Here is a 27,332-nt window from a genome sequence, read left to right on the forward strand (position 1 = left end):
CTTAAGCTTAGGTTATGCCCATTTCGAAAACGTAAAAAAAATATTATTATAACCATTACAGACTCAGTATTGTTAAAATTATAATTTAGTTTACTGTGGTGTATTAGATACATTTGAAAAGGCAAAGTTCTCACCTGGTTATATCGAAAAAATGCAAGGACTTATTATATGCCTGAAAACACTTGCTGTGACGCATATAGTGGAGAATGGCTAAATAATACGTGACTATTTGTGGAATTTTATGGAGATTTTATGGAGATTTTATGGAGATTTATTGACCTAATGATGCCCAGATCCAACTCATCTGCCAGTACTGATTACTGACACTCAGGGGGTCAAAGGTCACAAGGGTTACAGAAGAGTGGTTTAGTGATGTGGTTCTTTGTAGGCCAACTAGGAAGTTAGAATTGCAAGGAGCTTGGGTATATGGAAGGCGCTATATAAATGTAAGTCATTATTATTGTTATTAAGCAATGGGATTTTCCAGTGGATCTCGGTATTTTGCAGAGAATAACCTCTGTGGCAAAAACACATTTGTGATAACTGAATTTTTTTGTCATGCTTTTCCGGTTATTACCCGTCCCCTTGTGTGTTATGAAGGTTTTTCTGCATGTAAACGGTCTGCAGAGTCACAAACCCTCAAAGTACACCCTGTAGAGAGTAAAACTCTAACACAGAAAAGACCTGTCTATGCTGCCCCAGAACGCCTCGTTGGAGATTTCTCTTTTTCCATTGTTTTCTTCCTGGGTTCTGTGACGTGTGAACACCCAAATCAACAACAAATGACCGGATGTCCAAATGGACCAATCCTTGGAGCACCTCACACACCAGGATGCTAACTAACAGGGAGTCCCCATTGACTTGCATAGAGCTCCCTGAACGCTGGTAATAGACGAGTTGGGATGGTGGAGAAATGCACTCTGCAGACCCATTCTCACAGCGTTATAAACCTTTTTCTTACTCAATATCAAGCCTCACTTATTGTTTTTACTTCGGCTGTGAGTGTTTGTGTGTGCTCAGGATGAGTTTCGCTTGTTCTCGCTGTATCGCCGACCCGGAAACCTGTCCGCTCCTCGCAGCAACGAGCCTCGCAGCGTCCCGACCAATCAGAGCACACTGGGCTCACAGGGAGGGGGGGGCAGGAGCTCCAACAAGCCGTTTAGGACAGAGAGTGAATACACATACTATACAGAGATGCTGTATGAGAAACCAATGTGAGTTTGGAAAATTGCACAATTTAAATCTATTCTAGTAGACCTCAACAATGAAATTATGATCAGTAGAAATGGCCATGACATGGGACCTTTAACACCACTTTGTGACTTTTGAATCATAAATGCAATCACCAGAAAGAAAGAGTTAATGTTACGCTATAAACAAACTACATCACGTTATGGTTGCCCATCACCACCGCTAAGCTAAAGGTGGCTAATGTTCGGCGTGATGACATTTTGTAGTTTCATTAAGACACTTGTAAGCAACCGCCATTTGTATGACACACAAAAGCTTCAGACATTCACCAGTGGGGGATTTACTGTAATTGTACTGTCCCGTAGTTTATGTCGTAAAACAAAACGTGAAAATCTCGGAAGCTTGTGTTAACAACAGACCATATTTCTGAGCTACAAACATGTTCGAAAAACCGATCACTTTGAGACGAGTGAACAGGAAGCGGTATCATTTTGGCTCATTTCTGAGTTTTTAAGACTAATTATTGCACCGATCTACAGTATGTCCCTCCTATATATCTTTCTCAAGAGCATAAACATCACTTTAAAGTATGGATGAATGGAAGGTAAAGTATACAGTTAGAGGTATTCATCATGACTTTTCATCACTGAGATTTAATTGGGGGTGAGGCGGCCATACAGCAGAGAGGAGATGAGTCACAGCGAACTGGCAGACTGAAAACCAACGGCATTCATGTGTCACAGAAGGAGCTTTTTTGCCAGTACACGGCATTAATTATCCCGAGAACACATTCAAGACCTCTTCACCTACAAAGAAGTTGAAATCGGGGCTCTCAGGAATGTGAGAGTGCAGCTGGCAGAGACGTGAGCAAAAAGGTTTGAAGGTACATTTAAACTGCAGATGTTTGCTATAATAAAACCTCCGTCACTACTTTAAGAGATGCCAATTATAACTCTTTAGATGAAACCCAGCATTTTGTCGACAGTTGCTATTTAGCACTCGACTGAAGAATGTTTGGAAAGGGCTATAAATGCCTCCACACATGGCTCGACTTTGTAAGAAAAAATAGATACAGCTTGATCTATTTCAGATAAATCAAACCGTCTTTAGAGAGGAGAAGACAATCCGGGGATATTTAATCAATAAGAGAGTCCTTGGACTTGCAGGGGGAGTGTTTTGAAATGTTCCGCTGGCTGTCTGGATGTTTCTCTGGTATGGATGGATATTATCTTCCGTGCAGAGCAGCAGCAGGTCAGTTTTCTAACTAATTAGTTTGCAGAGAAGCTTTTCTATAAGCCTAACAACCACATGCTGCATCTTGACGCCTGGCAATTACTCATAATGAATGTGGTGCCATGCATCCAGGAAGACAAATATAATGCCTGAATGACACACACACACACACACATTTGGAGCAAGTGACCATACAAGGACAAGGAAGGAAAATATCAATGGAACAGGGAAATGCTTTGGTTACCCATCTGTGTGGGTTAGAGGTTTGACGTTCGCTCTCATTTGATTAAGCACCTGCAGAGAGATTAAGAACAATCTCTACCAAACATCTTTAGACTTTTCTATCTAATGTATTGCTTAGAAATCAATGCTAAAGTACTGCTAATGATCACACTTCCCAAAAGCAGGTTCAAAGTAACAGCTATAATCACAGCTAAGTAGAAGAATTTAGTGTTGAAGTGTAAGTTCAGATCATCGGGTGCCCTCTCCCCTCCCTGGAGGTACTGTACAGCTCTCGTTGCCTTAAGAAGGCAGTCAAGATCCTCAAGGACCCACAGCACCCGGGTAACGAGCACTTTGTACGGCTGCGCTCAGGCAGGCGCTTCTGGACCATGTCTTCCCGGACAAACAGACTCAAGTTTAGTTTCTTTCCCATATGTGCACTAAACGCTGCTAATATTTAAGTTATCATGTCTTCCGTCCGATAATCATGTCTTCCGTGCAATACGAGGGGAATCGTGCAATTTAATTTATTATTTATTTATGTACATATTCCCTTTCATGTCTATTTAAGTCCCATTTCTTGTTTTTATATTGTCTTGTTGTTTTTATATTGTCTTGTTGTTGCGCGTTGGCACCTTGAGTTCACATTGTAATTCCGTTGTACTTGTACAATGACAAATTAAAGATCTTATCTTATCTAAGGGTTGAATTCAAAATGAGACTGTGTACCTTTTGCTAAACAGTGCCAACTTCACATAGCAATAAGCAAACTCAATGATGGTGTTGAATATATTTCTTTTTTTCCTATCAAACTCTTGCGTCAGTCGCTTTTTAATCCATCATTAGATTCATCACTCATCACATTCAGCCATCCATCACCATAAACAGACACAACTCAGTGAGGGCAATGGATGGATGGGGATGCACTGGCTAGCATCAGAGCCACATTTACACACAAATGTAAAGCTATCTAAAAGCCACCATTCATGCGTTAATTACCTGGTGAAAAGGGCTGGAAAACTCCAATACATACAGCCTACATCCACACATCAACATTTCATTGATTTACTGTAACAGGAAGCTCAATTCCTGCTGCACCCACCTCACTGACTCATGAAACATCTGTGGGCAAGCGATAGTGTTTCTGATCAATAACACTGACTCAACAATTAACCCCAACTCCAAACAACCCACCAACACCTACAGCTTCACTGACAGTCAGGCATCGCCGCTACGAAAGTTACGGAGCCTTGTCTCAATATTCATCCTTATTAATATTATTATTACTCCAGCCCTGAACAGCTCTACACCAAATCTGAGGTTTCATCATATGCTGTTGCAATGGCGACATATTGCTCGTCATGAAACACAATATTGCTTTTATTCCACGGTTCATGATCCAATCTCCCCCAAACTTCATATGTTTCTCAACTGCCTGCCCTGAAGACATTTAGATGACGATTGTGAGGTTTCTTCATATAACGTTGCCATGGTGATTGACTCCTCGACATTTAAATCAACGTTGATGTAACTCCAATGGACATGGTCATATCAGCCTAAAACTTTAAGTGTTTTTTTTAACGTTGCAGCCCTCAACACATCAAAGCCAATTGTGAGGTTTCATCATATGACTTTGCCATGGTAAATTATTCCTCGCCATGAAACACGGTCTTTCTGTAAGTCCAATCAAAAAGGTCCAATTGGCCCAAAACTTCACATTGTTAACAAAAGTCCATGAGTCACAAAACCAATATGCAAATAACATGCGTGGATTATCGAAGAACCATTCATCGTTACCTGCAGCTTAAATTTGGTACTAATATTTTTTGTTTGTCTTTTTCTAACAAAAACCATGGATACAAATACATTAATTTTGAAAAGAGCTAATAGCTATTTCCATCTGCAGTCCTTAGGCAGGTACACTCAATCAACAAACACTTAAAAATATTCTCTATCGCACAAGCACTTGTAAAACAGATCAAAGTTCAGGTCCATGAAAAACATTACAGTACAAATATAATCTTGCATTTCAACTAAAAACTCAAATTACAGTCAAATGAATGTTGTCAAGATTGGTTGCTCAAGATCCATTGTTTTGCACTGGAACAAATGCTGCTCCAAAAACAAGTTAAACAATAATGAAAACAAGCCGTTTTCTCTTGAAATAAGTACAACAATCTGCCAATAGAACAAGTACAAATTAGCTTGGTAAGATTTCTTGAAATAAGATGGGATATTTAGATAAATCAGATCTTGTAATTAGCTGGGAGAACTTATTTTGAACTATATTTCACCAGAATCAGGACATGTTGTGTTACAATATAACCCGCATATGCAAGTTTTCTGTTTTCTGATGTTAGTTGGTGATTTTCTAATAAATATGTAAACAAATATGTGTTTTATCTGAGATACAACTCAAAATAAGATTGTTTGACTTAACAAGATGATGCATTGTCTAAAAACAAGACCCGATATCTCACTGCAGTGTGACTTCTGAAGTTATTATGTGTTATATCAGGTGTAAAGACATATTCTGACTAGATATTAGACACATATACTTGGCAAGATTTTGAGTTTTTGCACCATGGCAGACAGCGTGACATTCTGTGCACGTTTTATCCTCAGTTTATATGCCAAACCATCTCAGCCTCATCCAACCTTGTCTTTGTAGCAGAAAATTGAACAAGCTGGCAGTGAGGAAGGTCATGAAAACATCCCTCAGTGGAGCTCAGTCTCCTCAGCCTGCAGACATCCAGAGTCTGAGTCTCAGAGACCCAGAGGGCTTCTTCTGTTTGCTGATCCTCTGCAGGCTGGATGAGGATGGATCGTATTACTTTCAGAGACATTCTGCAGCCTCACAGAGAGACACATGTGCAACAAATCAAATCTGTCTTCTGCCAATGACCAGAGGTGGAAGAAGTACTCCGATCTTGTACTTGAGTAAAAGTAGAAGTACTCAGATCTTGTACTTGTACTTGTAAAAGTAGAATACCAGAGTGTAGGAATACTCTGTTACAGTAAAAGACCTGCACTCAGAATGTTACTCAAGTTAAAGTACAAAAGTAGTGGCATTTAAATATACTTAAGGTACCTTAAAGTACTCATTATGCATATTGGCTGATTTCACAATCATATGTATATGATATGTTTTGATTATAATGATATCAATCTGGTAAAGGTGGAACAGCAGTAAACGTACTTAGTTTACTGAATTGAATCCAGGTGTAAATAAAGTCTGATTTAAGTGTTGATTAAATTGTTTAACATTAATCCAAATCTGCAAAGTAATTATAGGAACTACATAAATGTAGTGGAGTAAAAGTACAAAGTAACATTAAATGGAAATACTCAAGTTAAGTACAAGAACCTTGAAATTGTACTGCGAGTACAGTACTTGATTCAATGTAATTTAACACCTCTGCCAAAGAGACAGACATAGACCCAATGTAAGCTATCCATTTATACATTGTATATCTTGTGTAAGTGAGTGAGTATACTTGTCTGTTATTTAAATAATGAGCAAAGTAAATGATTCACTTATTCAAAATATGACGCCTTAAGAGTTTAGTGTTCCCTTTCCTGTCACATCTCAATGAGCGTGAGCAGATTAAAGTGTCAGGCCAGAATACAGTGTTTTGACAAGCTTGTTAGTGTTTGATTTTAAGCATGAAATAACTACTTCCTGTATCACAACAAGGCATTAAGGAACATTTATTAGTGGCTCATAGACTTTTGCAGCACAGAAGGAAAAACGGGGTTTGATGCCCAGATATATTTGAGCTACTGTTGACCAAATACTGAACCTCTAGTACAGTCTGTTAACCCTAAAGGAAAATATGTGTCTGCTGGATGATGTTGCATTTGCTCCATGGCCTGAAAGATGTTTTGGACTTAAGCGCAACTTCAGATATCACATATATTTGATCAAATGTAGCTCTAAACAACATTTGCAAAGCATTAACTGTTCATATGTAGGGAAAAGGTTACCTAAGCTATTTGTAATATTATTAGAATTAACACCCTTGTGGTTTTACGCCTCCACCAACCTTTCAAAATACAGTTAGGTATAGGTACAAGAAGGTCCAATGAAATTGTATTTATATAGCCCAATGTCACAAATTAAACATTTGTCTCAGGGGGTTTACAGTGTGTACAGCATACGACACGCCCTGTCTTTAGACCCTCAAATCGGACAAGAAAAAACTCCTAAGGAACCCAACAGTTAATGGGGAAAAAATGGTGAGAGCAACAGAGAAGGATCCCTCTCTCAGGACGGAAAGACGTGCAATAAGTCATGACATTTACAGCAGTAATTGTCCAGAAAAAAGGCCTGGAAGACTCCAATACATTCAGCCTACATCAACATTTCATTGGTTTACTGTAACAGGAAGCTCAATTCCTGCAGCATCCACCTCAAAGACTCATGAAATATCTGTGGGCAGGTGATAGTCAATAACACTGACTCAACAATTAACCTCCACTTCCAACAACCCACCAACACCTACAGCGCTTCACTGACAGTCAGGCATCTCCGCTACGAAAACTAAAGAGCCTTGTTCTCAATATTTTAGAGAGTGAAGTTTTCTTTTCATTAATATTATGACTCCAGCCCTGAACAGCTCTACACACCCCACAGTTAATGGGGAAAGAAAGACGTGCAAATAGCTCAATAAGATATTACATTTACAACATAGAGTTAGAGTGGACGTTTGTATAGATTGGAAGTCATTCACACAACATGTTCATGAGTTTAGCACATTTACAAGAACATGACAAATGTGACCTTTGCCCATTGACCTAAACAATTTAAGTCAGTTAATCGTGGAGTCCAAGAAGGCATCTGTGCCAAATTTGAAGGGATTCTCTGGCGCTCCAGAGATGTTGAGATATCTAACGAGAATGGGACAGACAGATTGTGCAGAAAGAAAATCCAGAACCAAAAGCCTCCAGCCATCACTGCTGCTGGCTCAGAGGTGCTAAAAAGCCATGAGGAGGTTTGTGGATTTCTGTTATTCCCCTCTCCAATTCAGCCATGTGGTTTCACAAGATAACAGCCTTCCTGGGTTGCTGGGTTTCACATCGATTGCTGATGTTTTGCTTGATTACTACAGTAAACGAACAAACTTTAAAAAAAATGTCTTATCTATAAAGTCAGAACAAACTGAGGTGGAAAGAACAAAATAATAAAACCATTTTAAATGTCAGTAAAGGACAGCTTCCCATACATAGACTGGATCAGTGATTGATGGTTATTATTGTTTATTACACAGCTTAGTTGAATACTCGATTCTGATTGGTCCATTTGGCCATTGCAGAAGTTGTTAATATTTGCTAACCAATGTTAAGGAGGATCAAGGTACTATGTGCAGTCATATCAATCTGCAGAAAGAAGTCCGATCAATTTAAAGTCAGCTAACAAACATTTGTTATCATCTATCAGAAAAACACCATGGAATACTTCTTGAAAGACACTGGACGTCAGAGAAATCATCAGCAGAAGAAGTCAGACAGGAAGTAAGCACTAACTGGAACACAGTATTGGCTCTGGCAGTGTTTAAAGACTGGTGAATATTAAATAAAAGGTGAACAGACTTGGACAGTTACAGAAAACCTCAGTGCTGCCGTCATTTTAAGTTACGTTGCTGTAGTTCTAGATGTTGGTACGCAGAGGAACAGACTATTTTTAACTTAAGGGAAGCAATGCTAATATTTTAAAACCAATATTGTGAGTCAAGTGATTTGTTTATATAGAAGGTAGCCGTGTAATAAGCGGGATAATGTGCACCGAGCTTAAAAGTTACATAAAAAGCATGCCATTGGTAAAACTCAAATAACATTAATACATTGTGACTTTCTTCAAGCAGTTAAACCAGAACAGTATTTGACAAAAGACAAATATTTTCAACCTGCCTTTAGACCAAGTCTCTAAAGAACTGATAGAAAAGGTCAAAACGAAAGCCTCGAGTCACCTGAGGGAGAGATTTATCTCTGAGTGGACCTGCAGGTATTCCTAAGTATTCACAAAACTCTGTTACACTCACACCTGACCTTTAGATATCCTGAACTATGGGATGGATCAAATATCCAACACTGCTCCTCATACAAGGACAGTCTCATTTCACTGGGGGCTGAGCAGATTCAGAATCTAACATTTAAGGTTTTTCCATTCACTAAAGCTAGATCCTTTTCTCCGGATCATTAGTCAATTCCAGAGGTGGGAAGTAGTGGAGTACAAATACTTCGTTACTGTACTTAAGTTCATTTTTCTGGTATCAGTACTTTACTCCACTAATTATTTTTCTGACGACTTTTTACTTTGACTTCTTACATGTTGAACCCAAATACCTGTACTTTCTACTTCTTACATGTTGAACACAAATACCTGTACTTTCTACTTCTTACATGTTGAACCCAAATACCTGTACTTTCTACTTCTTACATGTTGAACCCAAATACCTGTACTTTCTACTTCTCACATTTCCCAAACAGGCTGGTTCCTTTAGTTTGAATGTGTGTTTGGTGGCGTGATCATTATTATTTAGAGTCATTGCGTGCCTATTGATTTGAACACGATCCGTGTATCCATCATTTCCTGGTCTTCTCTAAAGAAGAGGGACCAATGAAAACGTTGTCATGTTGCCGTTGTTCAGCATGGAAACATTCATTAGCTAACAATGACATTATTGTTCTATTAATATAAAGGGAGGTCAGGTACTCTTTAAAACAGCTGCTAGTTATGGGTACTTTTTACTGAAGTACATTTCAAAGCCCTCTTTACTTTTACTTGAGTAAAGAAGTTTAGTCAGTACTTCTACTTTTACCAGAGTATTTTAAACACGAGTATCTGTACTACTTGAGTAAAGGATGTGTGTACTGTTGCCCTCTCTGGTAAATTCTAATGAGCATGAGACGAACAGTCAATGTAACTTTAGTGAGAAGCTAGGTGGCTTAATTCGATGCAGCAGATCTCCTTTCTATGCAAGTGTGTGTGTGTAATGCGATTAATCTGGAAGCCCTACAATCAGTGCAGGCCTCTGGCAGAGAGACAGAGGAGGCCTGTGGTGCTGAGAGACAGAGAGGCAACAAACAGGACAGAAATGTGCCAAGTGATGATCAGAAAACAGCTTGTTCATAAGAGAAGTTGTTTCTGTTTAAGGCTGACAGCTGCTCTGACTCCTTATAGTCAAAGTTCAAAACAGTGGCAACCAAAAGAGCGCATTACTCCCACAGGAGGAGGAGGAGAAGAGAAGGGAAGCATAACTGTGTGTCTGTGGTAAAGCTTGCATTCATAACTAGGGATGGTACAAGTACCGATAATGACTATAAATCCGGTATTTTAACAGTATTACTTTCGGTTTTTGCGGTTATTTTGAAAAGGGAAGAAACTAAACCAATTGGGAACAGAACTAACATAGCTCTATTTGATTCAAATACAACAAAACAATCAGATTACTAACCATTAACCCTATGTTTGTATAATGTAGGCCTAGCTAGCCTAATATACATAACATACCTGACGTGGTAACATTATTTGTAGACGAGCAACAACAGAGCTATGAGATTGGCAAAAACGATGCATATATCCGTCTGATTATGGTTCATTATCTTTAGATGTTTGGACAGATTGCTCGTGTTTCTGCCCTTATGTCCAAAAACACTTATTGCACTTGTGTCAAAGAGCACTGTCCGCATTGAGCCTTGTAAAGTGTAATGACGTCTTTAAACTCTTCGTTCTCTCTGTCATTGCAGTAGCAGATCTCTCTGTTTTCTGTGCAGCACATGTGAGACAGCAAACATGCATAATAGATGAATTGTGTAATCTTTTTCAAGTAAGAAACCTTTCTAAGCAAAACCCATAATGTTGAAGCTTATCGATACCACTGTCTTTAATAATTTAGCCCTCCTTCATCATCCTTTACAACTGAAGAATGTGTTGCCTTAGTGAGTGTACACGTTCTTCACAAAATATCCCCTGCAGCGTTGTTAATGTTACCGACTGAACACAAGATTCAGAGCAAAGTGAATCCCTGCTGGCAGATTAAACTTGCAATCCTCCACCTGGCACACCTGTGAACTTTTTGTAAAGCCGACACGTTCCTCAGCCCACAGTCACCTCGCGATCAAAGACTAGGAGTTGGAAAAACTGCAATTTCAAGCTGTTGCACAATGAGCCTTTAGCTTCAGGATGATTTAATGGATGAGTGTTGGTCAAGTCAGTCTGAAAGAGATGTCCTGTCGCTGCTGCTGAATGATAGATGGCCTCCATTTACACACCTGGTGAGATCCTAGAGACAAATGTGGTCATCTGCTTTCAAAGAAATGCCATCACACGACTCCGTTTCACACGGCCAACAGGAGGAGAACAATGGGGAACATTGCACTCTTTATTCAGGCTGTGGGGGAAACGTCTGTAGCAATGGAGAGTCAGGACTCAGAGAGACACGAGGAGAGCTGGAGCTTTGATGGCAAACACTGATGGTTTATTTGGAGCTTCGGCCGGAGAATTGACAAGACATGTCCTGAGTCACGAGTTGACACAGCGATTGCCAAACCAATTCTGAAGAGCCCTTTCAGTAGCTCGAGGTTTTAACTAGTTCAGAGTGTAATAATCAACATTCTTCATCAGTGAGACTAAACAATTATGGACCCTGAATCTAACTAGAGCTCTCGTCCATAGAAAAGAATGTGCGCCAGGGAACCTTCGTCCCTGAACAGTAGACTACCTCATGGCGGCTTGTGCTCTGTCATAGACTGGCAACAACAATGCGCCCAAGCTGCCCCTCCTTAAGAGAGATAGCAGCAGAACCCAAGGCCGTAGACCTATGCCATGGGAAAGGAGACAGTGAGAGGAGAAAATGATGAACTGTGTCAAAGGTTGAATACCTAAGCCAATTATTCCCTAACACAGGCGTGATTTTAGGGGGACAACTATTGCACCATATTGTTGGGGAGTTGCATATTTAGAAGAAGTACTGCATGCACAAAGCACTTTTTAGGTTGCCTGACTCTTCCTAGAACCTACCACGAGGTTTGGGAGGGTTTCTTAAGAAATGTAGTCTGTTACAATTACTAGCTACCTGATAAAAAATGAAATCAGTAACCTATTCAAACCACTCATTACTGCAGTGTGTAGAACAATAAGTGAATGCCAATTTTGTTTACATTTAACTTAAAGGTCCAGTGTGTAAGATTTTGAAGAGTGTATTGGCGGGTATGAAATAGAATCTCCATAACTACTGTATGTTTTCATGATAGAAAACTACCTGAAACTAAAGCGAGGTGTGTTTTTGTTTTTAAATGAGACCTTCATATCAACATAGAGAGTGAGTCTTCTTGCCAAAGTTGCACTGCCATTGTTCTACAGTGGCTCAGAAGGGACAAACCAAACACATCCAAGGTAGGGCATATTGTGTTTTACCAAATCTGAAAAACAACATTTTGACACACTTGGTAGGTTGGGGGGTGTCACATATAGTGATATGAAGTATAAATCCAGTTAAGTGGTATACAGGCTTTGCTGTAAGTACTGAAACTGGTGTTTAATTGTACATTTACACACTTTACTTTAGTGCTGCTGTTCATCTCACAAATTGTAACATACACAATATTTAAATACTATAATTCAAATATAGTATATGCTGTATAGAGAAATATCTGCACTGCTTTGTTACCACAATTGCAGCTTTTCGTTACAGAAGAACATGCTTTTTTAATTGGAAATCATATCAGATTGACATTATAATGAACAATGAAGTCATTATACAATGATTTTTCCTTTTTGGGGGGATTAATTCACTTTTTTAAATCTCATATCATGAAATCTCACCAGAGTAATAATGATATCTTAAGTAGAGTTTGATACATTTGGGGAAACAGAGATGAAATTAAAGGGGGTGCATGGATAGTATCTGTGTTATTCAGATGTAATGTAATGCACTCAGGGTGTTGTTTCATTGTTTATGTCATCACTTTGCTTTTGGGAACACATCAATTACATATTACGTATAAAATCAATTTCTCATTAACATCTGCCTCCCAATGCCCGTCCATGTTGGGTGATAAATAACCAGAATTATTAGTGTGCATGGTCATTCTCTTGCAAGTTTAACCACATAAGATATTTAAATACAGAGAATCAACACTCAGGGTGTAACATAGTGAGAAAAGACATTACACATTATATTTCACTTGTTAGATGCTTTTATCCAAAGCGACTACACACATTCAGTACTGTGGTTGTTCATACAATCCCCACAACATGCTGACTGCAGTGGGACTCGAACTTGCTACCCCCCTGATTCAAAGTTCAGCGCACTAAGTTCAGCGCACTATCCCACTGAGCCACAGCCCTCCCCAACAGACAGAATTATATAATATAGCATTTCTCATCTACCTCCAACCCTGCCCATGAATATTTTTATTTCAAACTGTATTTTCCTTTTGAAAGTTTATGTATTCTCCTCGTCTCTTTGTATTCACACGGCAGCCAGTTGAGCCCCCCCCCCCCCCCCCAGGCTTCTACAGTTGTATGAAAAGTATTTCTGCTTTGGCTTTAAATGACAAAAGTGCATTATATTCCACAGCCTGCCCACAAGCAGCCAGGAGCATATGGCTTTACTCATGAAGTCCCAAAAAGGTTGTTATATATATATATATCACACACACACACAGTGCACTAAACAGATGAGGCCTTATGGCTTTCTGAAATAAATACTTTTTTGGTAAGGGTGTATGACATACAGCTTGTTGTTCACTCTATGTGACAGTATGTGAATATAGAGAACTTCTTAAAAAGTGCAATATTCAGCTTAAAGAAGACGTATTCTGCTCATTTTTAAGTCCATATTAGCATTGTGTGTCCGTCTCCATGCATTAATGTTCAAAAAGCTCTTCTCATACTGCCTGTAAGTAGATAAAGGTGGACCCAAAAAAGATTTAAGAAAAAGGGTTATACATATCTCCAAAGTGGAGCTGCCAAAGATCAATACCAATACTATTTTTAGAATATCTTTTTCATTATTGACTAATTAAAAATGCACAAATGTATTTGTAATTATATAAAGCAGCAAATCCTCACATTTGATCGGCTGCACCCAGAGGATTTCTTTGATTGGTGAGTGGCTTAATAAACTGATTGAAGTCAGACCATCAGACACATCACAGAGAAGACGACTAACTTTAGTTTGAGGAAGAACTCAAAGTGAACGCATACAAAATGTCTGTAATAATCCCTAAAGTTAGAGCAGTAACTCACTCTGTATTCATATTCTCCCCAACATCCAGTCCATTCAACGCTAGTGAATGTGTCAAAGGAACATACATGATAACATTTCATTAGATTAGATATATTCATTATTTTTTTACAAATGATGCAGCCCCACACACACACACACACACAGACACACACGCAGTCTGACCTGGAATAGAGCTGTTATTGTGAACTTTAACAGCCACATAAAGCACAGTAAACACAGCAGCTCTACCTCGGTGGAGTAGAGGCGCTCATAAAGCAGCCGAACAACAAGCTGCCACTCTATCTGAGCACACACACCTCTCAAACCTCACACACTGATTACAGGGTGACCTGTATATGCTGCGTGCTAATAGACTGACATCATAATGTGTGTGTGTGCGGGCGTGGGGAGTAACGGATTACATGTAACGTGATTATGTAATAAGGATACACACAAAAAAGTAACTGTAATCCCTGTAACTTTAAGGGAATACAATTTAAAGTAACCCTCCCTTCCTTGTGAGTGTGTGTGTGTGTGTGTGTGTGTGTGTGTGTGTGTGTGTGTGTGTGTCACACTAACTAGGACTAGCGGAGCTTCCCTATTGGCCGCCAGTCAAGGCCAGAAGTGTGTGCTGACTACGGTCAACACAGAACAGCTGACGTGGTCATACTGTTGACAGAACACAGGGGGACAGGACTGTGTGTGTGTGTGTGTGTGTGTGTGTGTGTGTGTGTGTGTGTGTGTGTGTGTGTGTGTGTGTGTGTGTGTGTGTGCGCGCGCGCGCTGCTGTGCGTGCGTGCGTGTGTGTGTGTGTGTGTGTGTGTGTGTGCACAGAGGCATTTTAACTAAAAGTATTTGCTTGATTTTAAACCTCGGAGATGCCACAGAAATGCAAACAGAGATGTGTGTGCCGTGCCACTCGGGTGCCGAAGAGGTCACACTCGGATGAAGAATCCCGGGACGAGCTTCCAGACTCTGCTCCGCGCTGATAACTATTTATAGCCCCGTACAAACGATGAGCGAGCAAATATGGTAATGATGTCATAGGTTAAAAAGGCCTAACAGTGATGCACTCAGCACAAATAGAAAAGGAGCAGGTTATTGCTGGAGATGCAGCTTTTCCCGAGCAAAAATACATTTTGTGAAGTCAGTTTTTTTTTGCAGCGACGTCAGTAAGTGGTGGCGTCACAACTTGGGATCATCAAACTCTCTCTTTTTAGTTTATTAAAGAAAAATAAGTCTCATTAAGATTAGAAATCTATTTTACAAGAGAGTCAAAAGACAAAACATTACAAACAAGAACCAAGAACATGTCATGGATACAATCAGGAACGTCATCATACATCAACGCATCTACAGGTAGAGTTGCATGCTTCTCATTAACAAGCATTTTAAAAACTGTTCATGAAGAGCAGTGATGACATATTGTTGTAGGGCAACCTGGAAGATAGCAACGCAAGGGCTCGCTTGACAAAATCCAGTAGAATTTACCACTGGATTTCAGTAGGCCTATATTGCAGAAAAAAGCTTTCAGTGGCGAGCCGTGAGCTTTATACCTAGGCCCTCTGACCCCCACCCCTTCCCGCCGAAAAAAAAGAGTTATACGTCACAGCGTATACTTTAGCGCAGTGGTTCTCAACTGGTCAGGCCCGGGACCCACTTTTTACTTGGTCAATACATCGCGACCCAACATTTTGAAGCACTTAAATCTATTCAAACAAAATCGTGCGTATGTAATATATACGCTTTTTGAGCAACAATATTAATAAAAGTGAAGTACAGTGCATAGTATCCCTATATCCCTTTCACAGAACTAAAGTATGCTTTTAAAAAGGTTTAATGAGATGATGGAATCAAAGCTGAACTATATAAAAAGGCACACATGCTGAAACCCAACCCCAGCAGGGGGGTCTGGGGGATTCTCCCCCAGGATGATTTTTAGAAATACTAACATAAACTACGCATTTCTGGTACACTCTGAGAAGAAAATAAATAATCTATTACTACCCGACATATTGATAATATTTTTATGCCATTGTTTGTTTTTTCACTTCTGTTCTGACATCTTGCTGCGAGAAGAGCAAGAGGAGATTTTACTTTAAATTGTGGGTAAGGGTAGATAGCTTCCCATTGTTCTGTGACCATGTCCATCATCAACCGGGGATCCTATTTCATTATCTGTGTTCATTGTATCTGAAGTTGTACCCATGGATGTATAAAGAAGGAGTTCTACGCAAAGTTATTCTCCGTGGGGACTTCCGGCAACATTTCTTGATTCTGACTTGGCCAGAAGACTCGAAAAAAACATCAGCAAGATATTTTTATTGAGAAGATGATCGTGACAGAAGTTTTTTCAAAACCGTTTTTATGGTCTCCAGTACTTCCTGTCCAACGCCGACTGCATGCACAGCGTTAGAAAATCGGGCCTTCAAAATAAAAGTTTGACTTTTTCCCCCCAAAAAAAAAAAAAAAAATCAAATTTTTAGCGGAATATCAAAACAACGGCCCAGGGTGCAAAACGCATCCAATGACAGCGACCCTCTACCACACAAAACAACACCTGTGAACCCAATTTGTGTTCTTTGACATTGAAAATGCTATGCAGTTGGTATGTCTTAAGTGTAATTTGGCATGCTTTTATTTTGAAGGCGAGTTCACGCTGTTGACAGGAAGTTGTTGTTGCTATGGAAAACAAGAAAAGTTTCACAGCGGGCGGAACTTGTCATAAAGTCCGCGATAATAAAACCCGCCCATTTAGAGGGAAGATATTGATTGGTCAATTGTACTGTCATTTGACATACTCTCTCGTTCAGTTACTATAGCGGGCCCTCTGTGAATCGCAGAGAGGGCCAGGTGAGCTTCTTTCATGTAACCCTTCACATTCAAACAGAGACTGAACAGGCAGATTCGAAGGATTTATTTCTTTGGAAATGTTATTTTAAATACAATTAAATCAAGTTTTTTTTCGGTAAAACTAATGAAAAATATAACAAAAATAATATTAAAAAAATATATATTTAAAAAATATATATATTTTTTAAATGTTTTTAAATATTATTTTTTAGAATATCTTAGGCCCTCACAGAGGGCCTAGAGGGGCCCTGACGGCTCGCCACTGAAAGCTTTATGACACTTGCACGTTTTGTTCAGCAGGATAATCTCCACACGTGTACACTTCACTTTTGTGATTTTTGAACCGTAAATAAACTCAACAGAATTTTTAAAAAAAGCTAACAATAGGCTAAAGGAGAGCTACATCACGGTCACATGTCAGTGTGATGACGTTTATTTCGTTTATTTTGTCACTTGTTAGCAACCGTCATTTGAATGTCCTAAAGAAGCTTCAGACATTCACCAGTGTTGTATTTACTGACGTATTTTATGTCCTAGAACAAAACGTGAACATCTCGTAAGCTTGTTTTGTACCACAGACCTTATTTGAGGATATCAACCAGAAACACGTTACATTAAACCATTGACTTCGAGACGAGGGAACTGGCAATGGTAAAATGCTGACTCATACATGGGTTTCAGGACTCATTACTCTATTGCAACTGGTTCCAAGCAAATGGAGCAGCAGAACGTCATGCCATTTGGGAGATAATGAGTTCCTGTACCTTTCTGAAGGATATAAATCTGTAGATAGGAGTGGAAGAACACCAGAAACAGCCTTATAAATAACGATATGGCAATGGTTTAGTCTAAATGTGGACCAACCCGAACATACAAGGATACACAGTGCGTTCAAGGGTTTTAAAGTTGTGATTAATCTTATATATCATATCCAAACATCCTCTAAGTATCTGTTGGACTGCAGAGCTAAATGTTCCACTGCCAGCAATGCTCAGTGAGGCAGGAGAAGGATGAGGAAGTGAAGGGAACTTTGTGGGAGGTGTGTGGCGCAGTGGGTTATGCGTTGGTGTTCGGATCACAGGTTCAAACCCCACTGCAGTCAGCATGTCGTTGTGTCCCTGAGACACTTCACCCCAAATTGCTCCTGTGGGGATTGCCCTCAGTATTGAGTATGTAAGTCGCTTTGGATAAAAGCGTCTAACAAGTAACATGTAATGTAATGGAACTATGGCACAGGCATTAGATATACGCTTAGAAGAGATTCGTCATTTGATTAATCCCTCTAATATCTCTAATTATCTGTACAAAAGCAGGCAATCTTGTAAATCAATACGCAGGCTAAAGTAATGTGGGCTTTTGACAGCAATGTGATGAAGTACTTTACATTTCTAAGGTGGCACTCTTCTGATTGCACAAAGTTCAGTTTGTTCATCATGAGAATTCAACTCTGTGGATACTGGCTTTGGCTTCAGACTTTAACAGAAGCTCTGTATTATAAAGTGAAGGTGTAGGGTTTGAAAGAAGTGATACTTTAGGAGGCACTTATAAAACGAAGCCAGATTATAACATTTTAAAGTTAAAATGTTCACACTCTTTCAAAAGTTTTACACGTCAACTTATTTAAACGGTATTGCTTGCAGAAAGCACAGAAGTTCCCCTATCTGCGATCTCCACAAATGGACAATATGAAAATAGATTAGAGAGATTGCCAATCCTTATTGTATGTACTATAATATATTTAATTTACTGAATACGAAGAAAACAGCCATGATATTTGAGTTATAAACCGTTTCCAGGCTGACGTCAGGGATAACGAAACGGAAAAGATCATCTGGACACCAAACAAATACAACTTTAGTGTAGTATGGTGTACACATAGATGTGTGAGGAGTAGCAGATTATAGTATTTTTCTGGTATAAGAAACCCCCAAAATGTTCTAGCCTTTATCTCCTGGACAAGTCAGTCACATGTTTGTAAAACAGTTCAATGTTAAAATACAAACTCAAAGGGATAATGGAAGATCTCCTCAGTAAACCGAAAGTGAGAACCGGTTGGTAAACACAACGGACTAAAAAGACTAACTGTCTATATTTCTTTAGTTTTATATTTTAAACCAACACTGATTGTATTGAGGCAGTAGTGTAGATGACATTGTTGACAGAAATAGAAAAGACCCATTCATAAATCATGTGTCGTGTTAGCTTGTGGCCACCTTAAGTCATTTTATTCACAGCCTATAATGTGAATATCAAATCCAGTGAGTTCTCCACATTCCTCCCATAACAAATCTCCTGGTTGGTCATGTGACCCAGTGTGTCCGGAGATAATCTGCAGGACCCAGATAAGCTTTATACGCCCTGGATGGAAACTAGAAATGTAATAGAGGAAAAACATAGATTGGGATTAAAGCTGCATGTCAGAAAATGTCAGAAGGAACTGCAACATGGCTTTTAGAATAAAACATTACACAATACCACATCCACTCTTTAGGGTTAAAAGCTTTGGTTAAAACATAACTCCAATTCATTGCTGAAAAAAACATCAGCATGCATGGATACTTATTTATTTAAACAATGAACCACACATGTTTAATTGAGCATTTCTGAAACAGGTCTAAGTGGGAAACTCTCCAGAGGAAAGCATTTCATCAAATTAAAAAGCCGAGGAAAATTAAGTCACAGCTTTAAAACATGAGAAAAATCCAGAGACTGAAGTCTTCCTCAGAGAGCGGGTCGATCACCCTTTAGTTGATCCGTTTTTTAAATTTAATCGATCTAAGAGGCATTATTGCTCACCACGCTGCTTTGCTAGCACTGTAGCATTGTTAGCATGTTGCTTTTGCCTACCAGCAAACTGAGGTTATTCATATTGAGTATTACAATACATTTTGTGCTGCAGTTGATTTGCCAACCATTCTGAGAATAAATGTATGGTTTACGTAGTTTATCAAACAGCCTCTGCTTCTTTCTTGTAAACTATATACTTTTTGTTCTGTTGGTCGACAAAGTAAGCAATTTGAAGACTTTGGTTCTGGTGTATGAATCCTAATATTCATCAATTTTCTAGCCCGTATCTCCTGGACATTTCAGTTAAAGGTAGGGTAGGTAAGTTTGAGAAACCGGCTCGAGATACACTTTTTGTTATATTCCATGGAATGCTCTTAACATCCCGATAGCAATGAATATCTGAAGTGCTTTGACAAAAAATCCCTAAAAAAATGTCATCTGTGGAAGCCGTAGTACTGTAAAAAGCACGACCAATCATTTTAGCCGGCCCGGCTAAAATAACTGGATGGCCTACCTGCCTGTCAGCCTTCCATCTGTGCACAAACTTATCTCGTGCCCTCATTGGTCATGTGCGCGTTCGTGTGCGATCTCGAGCCGGTTTCTCAAATTTACCTACCCTACCTTTAAAGGTGGGGTAGGTCATTTTGGAGAAACCGGCTCGAGATCGCTAGAATTTGAAAATACACAGCCGGAAAAAATCTGCCACTTCCTTACAGAGCCCCTCCTCCAACACACACGAACGCGCACATGACCAATGAGGGCACGAGATAAGTTTGTGCACAGATGGAAGGCTGACAGGCAGGTAAGCCATCCAGTTATTTTAGCCGGGCCGGCTCAGATGATTGGTCGTGCTTTTCACAGTACTACGGCTTCCACAGATGACATTTTTTAAAGGATTTTTTGTCAAAGCACTTCAGATTTTCATTGCTATCGGGATGTTAAGAGCATTCCATGGAATATAACAAAAAGTGTATCTCGAGCCGGTTTTATCTATTCAAACACTAAACCATGCATGTATAATCTGGCATTCCTGAAACAGGTCTAAGTGGGAAACTCTCCAAAGAAACCATGTCATATCAAATTAAAAAGCTGAGCAAAATCAAGTCACCTCTTTATAATCACGTTTAAATCACAAATAAATCATGAGACTATAAGTCTACCTCAGAGAGCGAGTCGATCACCATTTGTTTTATCAGTTTTGTTTAAATCAATCTGTGAGGCACTACAGTATATGTGGTATGAATCCCAATATTCATCCATTTCGAGCCCTAATCTCCTAGACATTTCAGTTACATATTAATACAAATATGGACTCATAGGACAGTGATCCATTGGGAAAAACATGTTTATGTATTCAAACAATTAACCATGCATGTATAATTTGGCAGGTCTGAAGGCAAGTGGGAAACTCTCCAAAGCAACCATGTTATATCAAATTAAAAGGATGCTTTAGGGGAAATCATATAGCTGCTGTAAAATACACACTGACTGCATATCACAACCCTGCATGGCACAGTCTCCAGAGATCTAGTTTACCTGTCGCCTCAGCAACAAACATCACCAAATAACCTTGTTTTCTTACACACCATTTCCTCTTTATTCAAAACAAAGTCCCACCCACTTTTAATCATGGTCTGAAACCAGAACATCATTCCGGTACAGAGCTCCTAAAGGGATCCACATTACGCAATACGCGTGTCAAGCGTGCGCAGCGTGTGTGTGTGTGAGAGTGAAATATAATCCCTGACAATGTGGAAATGACATGGATGATTAAAAAACGCATCCGTGACAAAGTGGCAAAGAAGTGCGCGTTTGATTGGGTTGTTCCACCTCCACCTGACGCAGATGGCACACACACACAGATCTGGGAATGTAGGATGAAATGCCCAATAACAACTTACTTTTCCTGCATGGTGGCATTCTCCTTGATGGCACCCAGGCTGGAGGAGTTGTTCCCCGGCTGTATTCTGCAGGTGGCCAGGTGCCTCTGGTGCTGCTCCTTCAGACTCACGTTCTCCTTACACAGATCCGTCATATGGAGCTCCAGCTCGTCAATCCGGACCCTCTGCTTCTCCAAAAGCCCCTGCTGCGTCTCGATGATTTTATTCAGCTCCTGTAGATACTCCACCGCCTTGCTGGGGTTCTCCGTCGGGTTCTCCATCTCGTAAAAGCCGTCCATGGAGGCGATATCCAATACGCAACTAAAAAAAAGGAAAACCAAGCCCCCTCACAGCTGAGTAGGAGTAAGAAATCCAGAGGTCCCCATCTTCAGCTCCGACATGGCTGTTGTTTTGTGGTGGAAGTTGTCCGGGTTTTGGTGCGCGTCCACGGGCTCTCTGCGCCGCAACTCACCTCCTGCCAGCGGGGAGAAAACAGCGTTTAACTCTTTCAGGGCTGGAGCTTCTGCTATGCGCGCTACGTTTGTGTTTTATATAATAATCCAGAGAGAGACACCGTGCATCCACTCAACAGGTAGTCCGTGTCGCCAGATCACACATCATGCACCCGTACCTCGACGCACGACGGCCATTAGTGTGTATCTGCTGTCAGCTGTGGGGTAGTAGGCTACAACACCCTCCCTCCACCAGCATGGAAACAGCAGGTCGATCTGCTGCTAGCCTGGGAGAAAGAGATGGGTGGATTTTTGCATAGTTCTAAATAATCCACTTTGTCACTTCAAGAACCATATTCATATATTTTAGTTTTTTCTATTTAAGTGGCTTCTGGGTATTAGCTATAAAGGGAGAAATGTCAATTATTTTTGGTATTTTTCTAAATAAGAACCCACTTACAGTATACTATTACTTGGAAAAACACAATAAATCATAATAAAAGACTCCCTATCCATTATAAGTAGAGTAGCAATTATTAAACTGGTTAAAAAATAATAACTTGACGAATTCAGAATGGTAGAATCTGGAAAATGAAATATATGGAATAGAAAAAATTGACCATGAGAATAAGGAATCAGTTCATATTTTAGATATAAGGATGGGACTATAGATGGGAAAAATGGGTGATTTAAAGAACACAAAACATTACTAATGACCCAAGATTTGACAGTTAATGATCGGTGAGTGTTACTGATGTATCATCTTAATCTTTTTTTTTTTCTCTTTTTCTGATTTGTGGATTGTTAATTAGTTGTTAAATGTATTTTAGTTTGAACTGTATCTAATTTCTCTAACTGTCCACGTCTATCCACATTATTTACCATGAACCAGTTTTAAAAACACTGCCAGTCCCTTATTCGTTAATGCAACAGTCTGCTCTCCTTAGCAACGGTCAGTTCTCCTTAGCAACGGTCTGTTAGCAAAAAATAGCAGACTTCTGGAATGTCCAAATTGACCAATCAGAATATTTGAGTATTCAACTAAGCCGTGTAACAGAGTATGATTATTAATATCCCGGGTAAACTCCCGAGAATGTGGGTTTCTTAACATTTGCTCCATTATGGAATCAATTAAATAAAATATAAAGAAAAATATAATTAAAAAATTAAAAATGTTAACATGAAAAATTGGAATATAAATAATATCTTTACATAAAGAAACAAAGTTAAAGCAAAATGTCCAGTAAAAGATCAAATAAAAATATTCATAAAAACATGAGAAATTAAAGTAAGTGTTAAAAAAATATAAAATACAATAGATGAAAAATGTTTATTTCAGCATAAAACTTCAAGTTAAAAAAGTGCACATTATCCTACAATACATGACATTTACTTATATTACAATGTCTGCAGTAGTGTGATTGTCATTAATACCTTAAAATGCTGAAAGTGCACAGTTTAAAAGGCTGCTGACGTTCGTTCCACAATATTGACACAAAATTACAAAAGCTTATGAGAAAGATAACACTTCAGTTTCAGAGACAGTGGGGGGGGGGGGGGGTTCTGTCCTCCTCACTGTTTGAGTTGCACTTAATGATGTCAAACTAAACCCAGGTTCCTCTGCTCTCTTTTCCAACACTGAAATTAATTCAGATATTTAACAAAACCAGCTGAAAGAAAGACCACATGCAACCTGTCATTATCCCTCACACTACATGCTGTGGCTGCTTCTTTTTTTACACAGTGATTGCCCTCTAGTGGTTTTCTTTGTTCAGGACACGGTGACATTTGACTCATTTTAGATTACAGTTACATTTCTAAAAATTGGGGATAGCAGGATTAAAGTGTTAGCAAAAAACTAAACATATCATCTAGTGTTTGTTGTAAAGGATCAGATGTTGTCTCTTCTCTGTCAGCTGTTCTGTTCTGTAGGTTAATACTATAAGTGTGAATCTAATCTTCTACTGCCTGAATCTGCTTTATGGTTTTCACTTCCTTTGCTTCATTTGTTCTGTTTTTAATTCAGCAAGTGAACCTATATGTTCATGAAATAGTGTGTGTGAGCTTAACTGTGTGTATTAAACTAAAACGGAGCATTTTCTGCCAGCTCAGATTTTATTTCTGCTTTTTTAAACTTCAGTATGTGCTCGTGTTTCATCGTTGGTGTCTAGGCTACTGACTGAATATGCTTCATGAAAGGCAGAATTTCCCATCAATAAAATCTCCAAGCAGAGGAGAATTTTCCTCTCTTTTATGAAGTTATTCTTAGACGCTAGAGGTTTTTGTTTTTACCTCCAGATGGATAGCACGGCCAGAACAGAGTGCACGTGTAGTTTTCAGGTGTTCAGCTGACTTCAAAGCACCTGAGCAAGGGCGAGAATAAAGCAGGCACAAACTGTTTTGTAAGCACATCATCAGCATTGTCCTCGGGAAACATCACCTCTCGCTCTGATTCTGTCAGCTCCGCCAACTATGCAAAGTGTTCGCTTGTCAACAACATCATTAGTGAAATTGTCACCATAATGAAAACCAATGGAAAAAAAGGTTTTTATGCGAAAGTGACATACTGCATTTTTTTCTTTTTACCTGTTTTAATATATGATTTCATTGATTCAAGAATTGTATTGTTCCGCTAAGATATATCTATTTCCCTGAAGTCCAGCTCTCTGTCTTTTAACCTTGTTCCTTCTCTTGTGCTCATTTTTATTTCTTTAGTGGGAACAGTTTAGCCATCATGAATCCAAAGTTTCCTGCTCTCCTCAAATATCATACAAATATATTCCCAAAGTACTCCATTTTGATTTCTGATGGATGAAAACTAATGTTTGTTGTCCACAGCTGACGTTAAATTGACCGGATTTCTTTCTGTGGATTGATATGACTGCACATAGTCCCTTGATCTTCCTTAGCAACAGTCTGTTCTCCTTAGCAACAATACTAGAACTCTGTATTGTCCAAATGGACCAATCAGAATTGAGAATGAATCTAAGCCGTGTAATAAACTGGTTTATGTTTGGGTTTCCTGTTCTATAGCTTTCACTTCTGAACATAGCCACTGAGGACACTTTTTGTGTCACAAAAAAACATTTTCACCTGGTTTAGCCATTTCCAGCTGAACCAGGAAGTATTTTCTACAGCTTTGGCTCATGTTACATCCTCAGCTTTATCTGAGAATTCAGGTTTCATCTCACAAAAGGCCAAGGTCCCATGTGTCCCCTAAGATGACTGCTCTGAAATGGCTGAAATGTTTACCTCGTACACTACAACAGATGTCGATAAATCAAAAATCCAGGCTGAGTAGAGAACTGAAAACAGAGTGTGTTATTCTTCAGCTCACAGCTTGTGATTAGATTTGACTTCTGTTAGATCCTGTCTATCGTGGTTTCAGAAATGGTTTAAGAATGGGTCCAAAATCTCAGCTCATCCCTCACTACGAACACAGAGTTGCTGCCGAAGAGGAGGCTTTTTCTTTTTTTTAAATGTACAAGTTCAAAAATGTGTATGGCCTTTATATTATTTGTTTCTTTTTTTTGCCCCGAGAGGCTAGTTAAAGGTCCCATGTCATGCTTTTCCGGTTATTACCCGTCCCCTTGTGTGTTATGAAGGTTTTTATGCATGTAAACGGTCTGCAGAGTCAAAAACCCTCAAAGTACACCCTGTAGCGAGTAAAACTCTAACACACCTCCCCACAACGCCTCGTTGGAGATTTCTCATTTTCCATTGTTTACTTCCTGGGTACTCTGACGTGGGGATACCCAGAGGCCACACCCTCTGCCAGCATTTCACGAAACAAAGCTTCCCAAACCTTTCAGCGATTCATGCCGGATATGCACAGCGTAGGGCACTGAAGAACGATGCTGTTCCTACTTTGTTTGGACCAGCGGGAGATTCGGGTACACAACCTGTAAGTATTCATTGTTGTTTGTGTATTTATGATGTTTAAAACAAACAAGGTATCTACCACGACTGTTTAAATGGGTAAACGTTTTTCGGGCTACTACGTTGGGATCGCGGAGAAATGCTCTCCGCAGGCCCATTCTCACAGCGTTATAAACCTTTTTCTTACTCAATATCAAGCCACACTTATTGTTTTTACTTCGGCTGTGAGTGTTTGTGTGAGCTCAGGATGAGTTTCGCTTGTTCTCGCTGTATCGCCGACCCGGAAGCCGGTCTGCTGCTCGCAGCATTTTTCCTATCCAGCCCATCTGCTGTTGTTTGAAGCAGTGTTTGATCATGTGAAATAGTTATAGACCTTGTTTTAGAAGATGTCTCTAAATAAAATATATGGGAACTGATTTTTTTTTAGGAGAACATATTTCTCGAGAAATAAAGTACTATTATCATGTTCCTGCCTGTAGTGAGTGAAGACTTACTGTAACGCCACATACAACTATACACAGCTATGTCCATGGTGTATATTCATATATTAGGCGAAAGTAGCCTAATTGGGAATATTGATTGAAAGTGTTAGAGAGGACATGTGCTTATGTCCAGCTACACATTTGTATTTAGTTCCTCTACTGTGTCATGTTTACATGCTTTAATGTATTTTTACATTTTTATTATTCACGTGGTGATGTTGCTATGATCGGGAAGTAAATAAAGGAGTCCAATTGAGGCGTTTCGGGGGAGTGTGTGGGAGAGAAACTTTGTGATTTTAGCCTTTGCAGACCATTTACATGCACTAAAACCTATAGAACACACTACATGTTGTAAACCCCAACAGCATAATAGGGCTTATTTAATACAGTAGACTAAATGAAACTAGAGAAGATTGATAAGATATTCCAAATTATTGAAAGTAACTGCTAGAAGTTTGACACTTTAGCGAGTGATCTAGTATCTGCAATCAGAAGTAAGGACAATATATTTAACACTTATGTTCACATACTGGACAAACTGTTAAAATCAGCAGAGGGAGGCTAGTAAAAACTGCAGCATTACTGATGTTTTTGGTCATATCTTTTTGTAAAAAATTCATTTGAACTTGCTATAAAATATTCAGCCCCCTCTTGCTCTGCCTTAGTTTGAGTCAACGCAGTGAGTTGTTCTTTTGGACAGTAAAACGTTGTTCTTTATGGTCGTTTAAACCGATATAATGTTAGCCTTCCCTCTTCTCAGCCTCATCCTGCTGCATATGGTGCTGCTCTCTTTGTGCTCTGTTTAAATGCAGTTTTTAAGAGAAGAGGAGGGAGCTGATGCAAAGTGTTTGATCAGTCAGGCTTTGTCAGAGCTCTTTGAAGTCAGCCCGATGCAGAGGCCCTTATGTGTTTTTAAAAGCAGCTCCACATGCATGGCAGTACACGTGCACGTAACTTGGTCTATTAAATGTTGTCTACTGCACATTATCATCAACAAAATATCATTCAAAATCAGAGATAGCAAAAGTACACACATCCTTTACTCAAGTAGAAGCACAGATACTCGTGTTTAAAAATACTCTGGTAAAAGTAGTACTGACTAAACTTCTTTACTCAAGT

General features: G+C 39.3%; 1 protein-coding gene across 2 annotated transcripts in view; it reads right to left on the reverse strand.

Annotated features, from left to right (window-relative positions):
- The window catches only part of iqsec1b (IQ motif and Sec7 domain ArfGEF 1b), a 228,098-nt gene extending 206,147 nt beyond the window's left edge, over window positions 1–21,951 (reverse strand). The window contains exon 1 of one of the 2 annotated variants that reach the window (XM_034121554.1): window positions 21,422–21,951. In XM_034121554.1, the coding sequence (XP_033977445.1) occupies window positions 21,422–21,699 (278 nt within the window). In that variant the 5' untranslated portion in view covers window positions 21,700–21,951. The remainder of the gene's footprint in view (window positions 1–21,421) is intronic. The other variant, XM_034121557.1, reaches the window with a different exon arrangement.
- Window positions 21,952–27,332: the final 5,381 nt, after the last annotated feature.

Source organism: Trematomus bernacchii, unplaced genomic scaffold (assembly GCF_902827165.1).
Source record: "Trematomus bernacchii unplaced genomic scaffold, fTreBer1.1, whole genome shotgun sequence".
NCBI lineage: Eukaryota > Metazoa > Chordata > Actinopteri > Perciformes > Nototheniidae > Trematomus > Trematomus bernacchii.